The sequence below is a fragment of the Mustela nivalis genome, assembly GCF_964662115.1.
Source record: "Mustela nivalis genome assembly, chromosome: 1".
Taxonomy (NCBI): domain Eukaryota; kingdom Metazoa; phylum Chordata; class Mammalia; order Carnivora; family Mustelidae; genus Mustela; species Mustela nivalis.
Genome location: NC_139020.1, coordinates 211,479,054 through 211,492,708, shown reverse-complemented (window position 1 = coordinate 211,492,708; position 13,655 = coordinate 211,479,054). Strand labels below are relative to the sequence as shown.

Below are 13,655 nucleotides of genomic sequence, written 5' to 3'. Positions count from 1 at the left end.
TGGAGCATAACAAATAGCATGGAGGACATGGGGAGATAGAGAGGAGAAGGGAGTTGAGGGAAGTTGGAAGGGGAGGTGAACCATGAGAGACTATGGACTCTGAAAAACAATCTGAGGGTTTTGAAGGGGCTGGGGGTGAGAGGTCAGGGTACCAGGTGGTGGGTATTATAGAGGGCACAGATTTCATGGAGAACTGGGTATGGTGCAAAAATGATGAATACTGTTATGCTGAAAATAAAAAATAAATTTAAAAATTTTTTTTAATTTTTTAAGATAATTAAAGAAAAAGAATTTGAAAATAAGTTCTGAAAGAGACATTTGCCCAACCATGTTCATGGTACCATTGTTCACAATAGCCAAAGGTAAAAACAACCTGTGTGTCTTGACAGACGGCAGGTACAAGAAGTGCTGTATATACATAGGTTGGAATATTATTCAGCCTTAAAAAGGGAAGGACATACTGACACTTGCTACAACCTGAATGGACCTTGGGGACATTGTGCTTAATGAAATAAACCAGTCACAAAAGGACACATCCTATCTGATTCCACTCACAGAGGATCCCTGAAAGACTTACACATATTCCCAAAGACAGAGGGTCGACGGTGGGAACCTGGGGTGGGGGAGGGTCGGAAGGTCAGTGTTTCAAGGGGACAGATTTCAGTTTTGCAAAATGAAGAGTTCTGGAGATGGATGGTGGGGACGGCTGCACAACAGGGTGAACGTACTTAACACTCACAGGCATTGAACTAGACCACGAACCATGCACTCATAAATGGTAAGATGGTAACTTTTGTGTCATGTACTGTGTATTTTCCCACAGTTTTTTTTTTCTTTTTAACTGTCCACATTTGAAAACTGAGAGATTTTGCTTAACAATCCTGATTTCCAGGTGTGTGTGTGCATATGTTTTAAAGAAAGGAAACACTGGCAATATTAGGCTCACATTCTTTGATTATGGTGATGATGATGATGATGATGATGATGATGATGATAGTCACCATGCAGTACATCTTTGGTTTTTGTTTTTTTTGTTTTTTTTGTTTTGTTTTTTTTTTTACATCTTTGGTTTTTGATGTGATGTTCCAAGTTCATTGTTTACATATAACAACCAGTGCTCCGTGCAATACGTGCCCTATTACTCAGCCATCAGAAATGATGAATACCCAACTTTTGCATCAACCTGGGCTCACATTCTTGAATGGAAACCATTGCTGGAGCTGAAAACAACTGCTGCTTTTCAGAAGGGTCATGTGGCACACTTCCAACCACTACCTCTTCCCTAACACTTGCCTGCTTGACAGATACATGCTCCCTGCCTGGCCCTCCACAGCTATTTGAGTTTACCGCCATGAGTCAACCCAGAGAAGTACAGGAACTCAACCCAAGCATCTTGCTCTGCACGACTGTGTTCCATTGACCTTGTATCCCCTTTGCTCCAAGGAATGGTGAACATTGTTCTCTGTGTACCCCTAAGGTTCTCCCAACTTCTGTCTCCCCTCCAGGTGCTGTGCTCCATCATCGCTGGGGTGCTACACTACCTCTACCTGGCCTCCTTCACCTGGATGCTCCTTGAAGGGCTGCAGCTTTTCCTAACTGTCAAGAACCTCAAGGTGGCCAACTACATCAGTGCAGGAAAATTCAAGAGGAGGTTCATATATCCTTTTGGCTACGGGATCCCAGCTGTGATTGTAGCTGTGTCTGCAGGGCTTGGACACACCAGTTATGGAACAGAAACTCAGTAAGCACAGTGTCTTTGTTATGAGGAAGTAACAATACAAATATGAACTCAATGTATTAAACATCTACTACCTGTGCTATTGAAGGCTCTGTGGGCCCCCCAGGAAACAAAGCAGACAATAAGCAAATAGACATGCAATATGATGTTGGGCTGTGATAGCTACCACCACAGAAAGCAAAGTAGAGAAATGAGAATATATGTGAGGTGATATTTGAAATAGTGTGGTCAGAGGGACCCCTAAGAGGTAAACTTCCTATGACATATGTTACTTGATTTTTGAAAAGTCTTACTGTGTTTATTTCCCAGTGCTGTTTGAACAAATTAGCTCAAACTTGGTGGCTTAAAACCACGCAATCTTGTTATCTTAGAGTTCTGTAGGTCAGAAGTCTATCATGGGTCTCACTGAGCTAAAAACAAGATATCAGCATGTACATTCCATCTTGGGCCTGGAGGGGCATTTCCAGCCTTCAGGGACCACCCATATTCCTCAGCTCATGTCCCCCTTCCTCTGTCTTCAGAGCTGGCAACATTGCGCCTCTCTGACCTTTGGATCTCCTTCTGACTCTCTTCTGTCTCTCCTTTCCACTTCGAAGAACACATGTGATTCCATGGGATCCACTCAAGTAATCCAGGGTAATCTATCTCCCCATTCCAAGATACTTACACTCAATTATATCTGCAAAGTCCCTTTTGCTTTGTAAAGTAGCAATTCACAAATTCTGGGCCTTGGGACTTGGACACCTTTGGAGTGGAGAGAAGCTCAAGTTATTCTATCACACCTATAAATTTATCTTCTTTCATAATCTAACTTGCAAAATTATTTTTAGGAACAAGTGGGCAATTGTGGGTTTAGGGTGGACATAATTTTGGAAAAGAAATAACGTACAAAAAAGTGTCCTTTGAACTAAGCAGTAAACAACATACTTTTGAAATACAACTTGAGGAAAGGGTACCGTCCTTTATGAATGAAAATCCGAGTTGAAACTAAATATTTTTGTTACTAAAAGCCAAATCTCTGTTTATTCTGCTATTGGTCTATTCCAGCAGTTCTTAGGTAGGGGTGATTTTTGTCCCTCACAAGGGACTTTCAGCAGTGTCTGGAGACCTTTTCTGTTGTCACAACTTGAGGGAGAGAGGTGGCCAGAGATGCTACTGAATGTTTTGTGGTGCACAGGGGGTTAACCCATGTTGACCATGGGCCCCAAATGTCAGTAGTACCAAGACAGAGGAATTCTGGTCTATTCAAAGCTACCGCTCTGGGTCTGTAATTGAATTCTGATAGTGGAAGGATGGGGCAGCATTCACTGGGTCCTCGATGCTTAACTGAATGAATGGTCTGGGCCACTATACCCAGAATATAAGTTTTCCATGAATGTTAATCATTGTTAATTTTTCTACATGTTATGGTTGTCATGGTCATATTATTATTTCGCCCTGACCCAGTTCCTGTGCCCATTTTTCTCCCTATGTTTCAGTTTAGGGAAAGATTTTTTTTTAAGATCTTATTTATTTATTTGACACTGAGAGAGAGAGAAAGAGAGAGAGAACACGGAGGGGGAGCTGCAGGCAGAGGGAGAGGGAGAAGCAGACTCCCCACTGAGCAGAGAGCCCAGGACTAGAGGGCTGAGCAGGACTAGAGCCCAAGACCCTGAGATCATGACCTGAGCCAAAGGCAGCTGCCTAACTGACTGAGCCACCCAGGTGCCCAGGAAAGATGTTTTTTTTAAATGCAGACTAAAAACCTAATGATGTTACTATAGGGTGACTAACGTAACATAATGAAATAAATTTTTTTTTCTTAAAATTTTTATTTTTATTATTAATCTTATTATGTTACGTTAGTCACCCTACAGTACATCACTAGTTTTTGATGTACTGTTCCAAGATTTATTGTTTACATATAACATCCCAGTGCTCTATGCAATACGTGCCATCCTTCATAATTTTTTTAACTTTTAAAAACTTTAAAAATTAGGGGCGCCTGGGTGGCTCAGTGGGTTAAGCCTCTGCTTTCGGCTCGGGTCATGATCCCAGGGTTCTGGGATCGAGCCCCGCATCGGGCTCTTTGTTCAGCAGGAGCCTGCTTTCCTTCCTCTCTCTCTGCCTGCCTCTCTGCCTACTTGTGATCTCTGTCTGTCAAGTAAATAAAAAAAAAAAAAAAAAAAAACTTTAAAAATTAAAAAAATAAAAATAAATAAATGCATTTGTTTCTTTTTATGAAGATCTGGAAAGTTGTTTGTTCTGTTTTTCAGCTGCTGGCTCAACTTCCATGGAAGATTTATTTGGAGCTTCATGGGACCTGTTTTTGTTATTATTTTGGTAGGTGTATAATTTTTGTTGTCACTTTGGATATAGAAAATACCGTGTTTTGTGATTTGACAAAGGAATCATTGGATAGAGACCTATTTAAATTTTCTTTAGAGTCTTTAGACTTAGAACAGAACATACTAAGAGACTATGTATGGACCCTTCTCTTTGTGGAAAGAGTCACATCTGAGCTGAGATGAAGACATCACATGTTGCCTCAGCGGAATCACTGATAATTTGGCTTTCTAAAAAACTATGTGGTCACTGTCAATCAGCTTTTTAAAAATTATAATAAAATCATTTAACATGAGCTGTATCCTCTTAGTAAAATTTTAGGGGTTCAATGCAGTATTGTCAAACATGGACATGATGGCGTCATACAGCAGAGTTCTAGAGCATAATCAGCTTGCATGACTGGAACATTATACCTCCTGAATCATAATTCCTTATATCCCTTTTCCAGCCCCAGACCCCAACACCACCATCCTACTCTCTGTTTCTATGAGTTTGACTATTTGGACACCTCGTGTAAGTGAAGTCATGCCGTATTAGTCCTTCTGTGACTGGCTTATTTCACCTACCATCATGTCCTAAAGGTTCATCCGTGTGGCCACATAGTGTAAGGTCTTCTTCTTTTTTAGGGCCGAGCAATATTCCACTGTGTCTGTCCATCTATTTACACAATGAGCTATTGCTATCAAATCTACTCTACCCATTCTCTTAATGGATACTTAGGTTGTTTAAGCATCTTGGCTTTTGTGAATAATGTCGCATGGAGTATGGGAGTATGGATATCTCTTCAAGATTTAAACTTCAATTCCTTTTTTATTATCTAAATTCAGTTAGCCAACATATAGTCCATTATTAGTTTCAGATGTAGTGTTCAATGATTCATCATTGCATATAACACCCAGTGCTCATCCCAACACAAACTCAATTCTTTAGGATAGATATCCAGAAGTGGGATTGCTGGATCACAAGTCAGTTATATTTTAAATACTTTGAAGAAGCTCCATACTGTTGTCTACAGCAGCTGTACCAACTTACATTCCCACCAACAGGTGTGCAAGTGTCCCAATTTCCTCACATGTTCACCAACACTAGTTATCTTTTTCATTACAAATAACTTAAAATTCACAAGAACTTGCAAAAATAGTTCAAAGAGTTCCAAGTAGCCTTCACTCAGCTTTACTCAAAGATAATATTTTACATAATCATGGTAAAATACCAAAACCAGAAAAATGACATTGGTACAGTCACATCAACTAGACTACAAGCCTCAATCAGATTTCCTCTCTGAATTAATAGAATGTGTTTTTGCAAATACAATTTGACCATCAATCTTGGGTGTTTTTTAATGATTGTGTAAAACATTTAGTGATCCTAAAATTTTGTTATGAAAAGGTCATGCCAATAGGGGGAGGGGGAAGCAAACCTTGGAAAAGGTAAGCACCAAAATGGAAATAGTGCTTATCTCTGCATATGAGTTTCTTCACCAGAATTTCAGGTAAGTTCTGTCTGTTTTTCTGCATTTTCCTAATTTTGGATAATGAACATATATTGCTTCTCTGAAAAAATGGAGGCTAGGGGCACCTGGGTGGCTCAGTGGGCTAAGCCTCTGCCTTCGGCTCAGGTTATGATCTCAGGGTCCTGGGATCGAGCCCCATATCGGGCTCTCTGCTCAGCAGGGAGCCTGCTTCCTCCTGTCTCTCTCTGCCTGCCTCTCTACCTGCTGGTGATCTCTACCTGTCAAATAAATAAATAAAATCTTTTTTTTTAAAAAAAAAGAAGACTAATTTTTTAAAAAATCAAGGCATATGCAACTAATGGACTGTTGAACACAACATCAAAAACTAATGATGTACTATATGTTGGCTAACAACATAATCATAGAAAATAATCGAGGCATATATCCAGAGAGTTTCAGAAATCCTGAACATATTTTAGAAGTTTCAAGAATGAATTCCTTTTTTAAATCTCATTTTTTTATTTTATTATCAGATATTAGCCTACTTTAAACTCTGCCCTTCATGTCATTTCCACAGATCAATTTTTCCTTCTATCTGACCACCCTATGCATTTTAAAAAACCAGCTTAGCTCCCTCAATAATGAATTATCCAGGATGCACAACACAAGGTAGGTGGGCACAGCGCCAGAAAATGCAAAAGAGGTTTGGGTTTCTTTTCCCCCTCCAGAATATTTCACTGTGTAAAGTGGGGGCAGTGATTCTAAAATGAGGGGTAATTTTCTGGAGACATTTTTGGTTGTCGCAAGATGGGGTGGAGGGTGAAGAGGGGAAGGCTGCTACTGGCATCTAGATGTTAGCCACCTGGGATGCCATGACATCCTATGACATCCTATGACGCACCTGACAGCTCCCCACATACACATATATACACACAAAGGTGACCTACCCAAATGTCAGTAGTGGTGAAGTTAAGAAACCCTGAATTAAGAGAATAATGTCTTTGCAGTTTCCCTTATATTTATAATTTGGGGGAATGTATATGGTCCAGGCAAAAAGCAAAGTTTATCCAGCACATGAATCTCTAATAGGGTTGTATTTCTACAAGAAGTCCTTTTCAGTACTTAATGTTGTGAATTATAGGTTGTAATTAATATTATTGTATTAACTTGTTTTATGCACGGTGTTATTTAGGTACATAATAAGAACACTAGATCAGGAGGTAGCTGCCATTGAAAAGATAATTTGTTAGACTCACAGACCCTGAGAGGAAAGGCATGCTGTGCCACAAGAAGGGGATTTTCTGGGGAAACACCGGAGTTGGCTAGCAGGCGGGGGACAGGGGAAATTGTAGGCAAGTGCCTTTATTGTGGTGTCTGTGGGAAAGAGGTATAGCAGGGTAAACAGGCTTAGGATCGACTAGTTTGAAAAATTCCAGTAAGAGACTCTTTTAAAATTTATTTTATTTAAATTCAATTAGTTAACATATAGTGTAGCATTAATTTTCAATGTAGAGTTGTTATTCATCCATTGCATGACTTAATGTTTACTAAGTGCCCATTATATCAAGTACCTCCTTAATGCCCATCACCCAGTTACCCCATCCCCCCACCCACCTCCCCTCCAGCAACCCTCAGTTTGTTTCCTAGAGCTAAGAATCTCACGGTTTGTCTCCCTCTCTGATGTCATCTTATTCTATTTTTCCCATTCTTCCCCTATGATCCTCTGTTTTGTTTCTTAAATTCCACATATGAGTGAAACCATATAATAATTGTCTTTCTCTGATTGACTTATTTCACTCAGCATAATTCCCTCCAGTTCCATCCACATCCATGTAAATGGTAAGATTTCATCTTTTTTGATGGCTGGGTAATATTCCATTGTGTGTGTGTGTGTATATACATATATACCATCTCTTCTTTATCCATTCATCTGTCAATGGACATCTTGGCTCTCTAGATAGTTGAGTTATTGTGGATATTGCTACTATAAACATTGGGGTGCGGGTCCCCCTTCAGATCATGGTGTTTTTTTTTCTTTTGGGTAAATACCTAGTATTGCAATTGCTGGGTTGTAGGGTAGCTGTATTTTTAACTTCTTGAGGAACCTCCATACTGCTTCCCATAGTGGCTGTACCAGCTCGCATTCCCACCAACAGTGTAAGAGGGTTCCCCTTTCTCCACATCTTCACCAACATTGCTGTTTCCTGCTTTGTTAATTTTAGCCATTCTGACTGGTATGAGGTGGTATCTCATTGTGGTTTTGACTTGTATTACCCTGATGCCGAGTAATGTGGAGTAATTTTTCATGTGTCTGTTGGCCATTTGTATGTCATCTTTGGAGAAGTATCTATTCATGTCTTCTGCCCATTTCTTTTCCAGATTCTTTGTTTTTGGGGTGTTGAGATTGATAAGTACTTTATAAATCTTAGATACTAACCCTTTATCTGGTAATACATTTGCAAATATCTTTTCCCATTCTATAGGTTGTTTTGGTTTTGTTGACTATTTCCTTTACTATGCAAAAGCTTTTATCTTGATGTAGTCCCAATAGTTCATTTTTGCTTTTGTTTCCCTTGCCTTTGGAGACATGTCTAGCAAGAACTTGCTGTGGCCAAGATTGAAAAGGTTGCTGCCTATGTTCTCCTCTAAGATTTTGATGGATTCCTGTCTCAAATTTAGGTCTTCCATCCATTTTGAGTCTATTTTTGTGTGTGGTGTAAGGAAATGGTCCAGTTTCATTCTTCTGCACATGGCTGTCCAATTGTCCCAACACCATTTGTTGAACAGACTGTCTTTTTGCCATTGGATGTTCTTTCCTGCTTTGTCAAAGATCAGTTGACCATAGAATTGAGGGTCCATTTCTGGGTTCTCTATTTTCTTCCATTGATCTATGTGTCTGTTTTTGTGCCAGTACCACACTGTCTTGATGATGACAGATTTGTAGTAAGAGCTTGAAGTCTGGAATTGTGATCCCACCATCTTTGGTTTTCTTTTTCAACATTCCTCTGGCTGTTTGGGTTTTTTTCTTGTTCCCTATAAATTTGAGAGACTCTTGACTATAGGAAAATACACTGAGGGTTGTGGAAGGGAGGTGGTTGTGGGGATAGGGTAACTGGGTGATGGGCACTAAGAAGGGCACTTGATGTAATAAGCGCTGGGTGTTGTATGCAACTGATGAATCACTGAACTCTATCTCTGAAACTAATAATACACTCTATGTTAATTAAATTTAAATAAAATTTTTTAAAAAGAAAAGAAAAATGCCAGTGTGTTTCTGGGCATAGGGACTTTCCCCAGTTGTCTGGTACCTGGCCCTGGGGTGATTAAGGCAGATGAATAGTGGCCTGGAATGTAAGAGACCCATAAAGGAGGTGGTTGAGGGTGTGAGCTTTGGGTTGGTTGGTTTGCATTTGAAAGGTGCACTCTAAGAATTGGCTAACCCCAGGAGGGGCAGGCCCTGGGTGGGGGGGGGGGGTCCGGCAAGGTTCCAGTTGTCACACCAACAGACTACAGAAAATAAAAAACATAGTTAATACACTTATGGTATATAATTCTAATAAATGCCATTATGTTACTATTATGAATACTGGAACATATGCTATTTCATTATACCAAACAAAAATGTATACTTTTTGCATATTTGTAATGTATTACTTTCTATCAATAATTACATGTGATATTTAACACTTCACAATATATTATACTAGCATTACATACCAGTCAGTCTCTATAACACTCCTGCCAGGGGTAATCATGTTGAACAGGCTGACATTCTAAGTCCTGAAGCCCTGAAGCAAGAGTAAAACCATCCCAGTATGTGAGAGAAACCATTGCCGTGAGCCATGGAGCTGAGATGAATAACATCATGCTGTGTATTGGTTTTGGCAGGATGCTGGCATTCAAAGCCATTGCTCAGCTTTTCATTTTGGGCTGTTCTTGGGGCCTTGGCTTCTTTCTGGTGGAAGGAGTACTGGACCCCATCAGGTCAGTAATGGCCTATTCCTTCACCATCATCAATGTCCTACAGGGCGTCTACATCTACCTGGTCTACTGCCTTCTCAATCACAAGGTAAACCAATCTGCCCTCCACATATTCCACTGTCTCTGCGTTTCCCACGTTCTACTGCTACTTTCTGTCTCTTGGACTTCTCCATTGCTTGGGTAGTGGTTGTGTATGTGTGTTTGGGGGGTGGAAGGGTGAGGGAGGTGGGGCTCTTTCTTCCACATCTTAAATTTTGTCCCAGGGACCACCTTTCCAGGATTTCTGTCTCTTGCTTCCAGTCATTTGAACCTGCATTGAAGTAACAGAAACTGGGTAGAGCCATACAAGGCCCACAATCAGACGTTAAGAATCTGACAATGAGGAAAAAAAAAAAAATGGAGAAAACACAGTAAATGCTGAGAAATCGTCGTATAGGACTTTACAAAAAATCCCTATGCTACAAAAACAATTCTGGGTTATTACATTTAAATACTGAGTTTGTAATTGTAAACGTGGGCTAATTCTTAGAATGACAAAAGAATCAAATGTTGACTTTGAAGGGGCATGATGTTATGCGTTATGGTGTGGGAGCTATAATAGAATGATTTTTATGTGATGCTCAACTTTTATAAACTGCAATTTCACACAAATAGTTTGGAATTTGTTAATTTTACAAGGACCTCTGAATCTTTTGATGGCTTAATCATTTTCTTGGGTGTGCCTATCTTGTCGTGATTCTTTTTAGAGTTTCACTTTTTTAAATTATCTGGTCCAATTTGCAAGATTTTTGTCTATTGTAAGGGTTGGTAAACTTTTCTTAAAGTATCAGGAAATATTTTTGGCTTTGCAGGCTGTAAGATTTCTGTTGTATCTATTCACCTGTGCTCTGGTACCATGAAAGTGCCCATAGACAGTATGTCAATGAATGGGCAAGGCAAAACTTTATTTACACAAATAAGTAATGGACTATATTGGGCCTGGGGGCGTAGGTTGCTGGCCCCTGGTCTATTGTGTTTTGAAAATTCTCCAACATCACAGTCACTGATTTCATGAGCTTACGGATTTTTAAATTTTTTTATTATGTTATATTAGTAACCATAAAGTACATCATTAGTTTTTTAAAATTTATTTATTTTTATTTATTTTCAGCATAACAGTATTCATTATTTTTGCACCACACCCAGTGCTCCATGCAATCCGTGCCCTCTATAATACCCACCACCTGGTTCCACTCCCACTCCCCCGACACTTCAAACCCCTCAGATTGTTTTTCAGAGTCCATAGTCTCTCATGGTTCACCTCCCCTTCCAATTTCCTCCAACTCCCTTCTCCTCTCTAACTCCCCATGTCCTCCATGCTATTTGTCATGCTTCACAAATAAGTGAAATCATATGAAAATTGACTCTTTCTGCTTGACTGATTTCACTCAGCATAATCTCTTCCAGTCCCGTCCATGTTGCTACAAAAGTTGGGTATTCATCCTTTCTCATGGAGGCATAATACTCCATAATGTATATGGACCACATCATTAGTTTTTGATGTAGTGTTCCAAGATTCATTGTTTGCATATAACACCCAGTGCTCCATGCAATACTTGCCCTCCTTAATAACTATCTCTGGGCTAACCCATCCTCCCACCCCCACCCCCTCTAAACCCCTCAGTCCATAGCCTCTCATGGTTTGTCTTCCCCTCCGACTCCCCCCACTTCACTTTTCCCTTCCTTCTCCTCCATGCTATTCCTTATGTTCCACAAATAAGTGAAACCATATGATCATTGTCTTTCTCTGCTTGACTTATTTCATTTTTACAAGATTTTCAATTTCACTTTGCAATCATTGCCATTGGGACTTACTAATTGGCTGTTTTACTGGCTGGTAGAATGATGGGTATGAAAAAATACAGTAAGTACTACATGTAATGCTATTAAACACGTGATGGATATTAAGGTCACATGTTGTGATGAGCACTGGGTGTTACACGCAACTGATGAGTCATTGAACACTACATCAAGAACTGATGATGGCCTATATGTTGGCTAACTGAACATAGTAAAAAAATAAAAATAAAGGTCACTTTCAGCAAAAAAAAAAAAATTATCTTTAAGTCATCTCTACACTCAGTGTGGGGCTCAAATTTATAACCCTGAGACCAAGAGTCACATGTTCCACAGACTGAGCCAGCCAGGTGCCCCACATGTATGCAATTAATGTTCAATCATTAAATTTATATGGTAGCTAGTTAACAAAATGAAGTAAATTTTTCTCAATCATTTCATTGCAACTTAAATTTAAAATACAATAAAACGTTTAATACAATTGAACCCTTTAGAAACCAGGAAAAATAAGACAGCAGCAAAAGTACACAAATATAGGGGTGCCTGGGTGGCTCAGTGGGTTAAAGCCTCTGCTTTCGGCTCAGGTCATGATCTCAGGTCACGGTCCTGGGATCGAGCCCCACGGGGGGTTCTCCTCTCAGCAGGGAGCCTGCTTCCCCTCTCTCTGCCTGCCTCTCTGCCTACTTGTGATCTCTCTCTCTCTCTCTCTGTCAAATAAATAAATAAAATCTTTTTTAAAAAGTACACAAATACAACAGTTATAATACTTACCAAACTTCAATGCATTTTAAAATACCAGCACCAGATGTTTACTTATGTTTCCTAGTACCACTAGATTTGGCCATCACTTTCAGAGAGCTACAGGAATACTGCACTATACTTATAATGATCACTGCCTAGGATTGATTACATTAATTTTATAAGACCCCAAAGATAAAGAATACTGTCTCCTACCGGCCAGCTTTACTTTTTTTTTATTTCAGTATAATTAATAGTGTTATATTAGTTTCAGGTGTGCAATATAATGAGTCAACATTTCCATGCGTTATTCAGTGCTCATCATGATAAGTGCACTCTTTTTTTTTTAAGATTTTATTTATTTATTTGACAGAGGTCACAAGTAGGCAAGAGAGGCAGGCAGGGAGAGAGAGGAGGAAGCAGGCTCTCGGCGGAGCAGAGAGCCCAATGCGGGGCTCGATCCCAGGACCCCGAGATCATGACCTGAGCTGAAGGCAGAGGCTTTAACCCACTGAGCCACACAGATGCCCTGATAAGTCCACTCTTAATCCCCCTCACCTATTTCACCTATCCCCTACCCACCTCCCCTCTGGCAACCACCGGTTTGTTCTCTGTAGTTAACCATCTGTTTCTTTGTTTGTCTCTTTTTTCCTTTTTGTTTGTTCATTTGTTTTGTTTCTTGTAGTCCATATATGAGTGAAATCATATGGTATTTGTCTTTCTCTGACTTATTTCACTTAGCATTATAACGTCTAGGTCCATCCATATTGTTGCAAATGGCAAGATTTCGTTTTTTATGATTGAGTAATATTCCACATAAAATTCATTTTTTATGATTTTTTATGGTTGAGTAATATTCCACAGACTCACAGATACACACACTCCCCTTCTTCTTTGTCCATTCATCTATCATTGGACACTTGGGCAGCTTCCATATCTCTCCTACCAGTCAACTTTAAAGGATAATCTAATGATGGGTTTTTGATGAGAACAGGACCCAGCATCACCTTCCAAGTTGATTCAAACTCAAACTCTTTTTTTTAATCACTGCATTTTATTTCTTCAGTGTTCCAAGATTCATTGTTTATGCACCACACCCCGTGCTCCATGCAATACATGCCCTCCTTAATACCCACCACCAGGCTCACCTAACCCCCCACCTCCCTCCCCTCCAAAACCCTCAGTTTGTTTCTCAGAGTCCACAGTCTCTCATGGTTCATCTCCCCCTCCGACTTCCCCCAATTCACTCTTCCTTTCCTTCTCTTAATGTCCTCCATGTTGTATTGATCAATGGGACCTTATAAATATATGATTTTTACCTACAATTTTGCTTTCCCCTAAATAGCTTAGTCTCCATTTTTTTGTTTGTTCAGCTTCATGTAATCTAATGTCCTGTCATGTTATATTTTTTTAATTTTTACTTTATATATTTTAATTTAAATATACAACTATCATATGATCTCCCTGATATGAGGAAGTGGTGATGCAACATGGAGGCTTAAGTGGGTAGAAGAAGAAAAAATGAAACAAGATGGGATTGGGAGGGAGACTAAACATAAGTGACTCTTAATCTCACAAAACAAA

The 13,655-nt window shown here is 39.6% G+C and overlaps 1 protein-coding gene across 3 annotated transcripts in view; it reads left to right on the top strand.

Annotated features, from left to right (window-relative positions):
- The window catches only part of LOC309847648 (adhesion G protein-coupled receptor E3-like), a 59,676-nt gene that overhangs the window by 39,641 nt on the left and 6,380 nt on the right, over positions 1–13,655 (top strand). For all 3 annotated transcript variants that reach the window (XM_082698205.1, XM_082698203.1, XM_082698204.1), the window contains 4 exons: positions 1,506–1,741; positions 3,994–4,060; positions 6,094–6,185; positions 9,405–9,585. In XM_082698205.1, the coding sequence (XP_082554331.1) occupies positions 1,506–1,741; positions 3,994–4,060; positions 6,094–6,185; positions 9,405–9,585 (576 nt within the window). The remainder of the gene's footprint in view (positions 1–1,505; positions 1,742–3,993; positions 4,061–6,093; positions 6,186–9,404; positions 9,586–13,655) is intronic.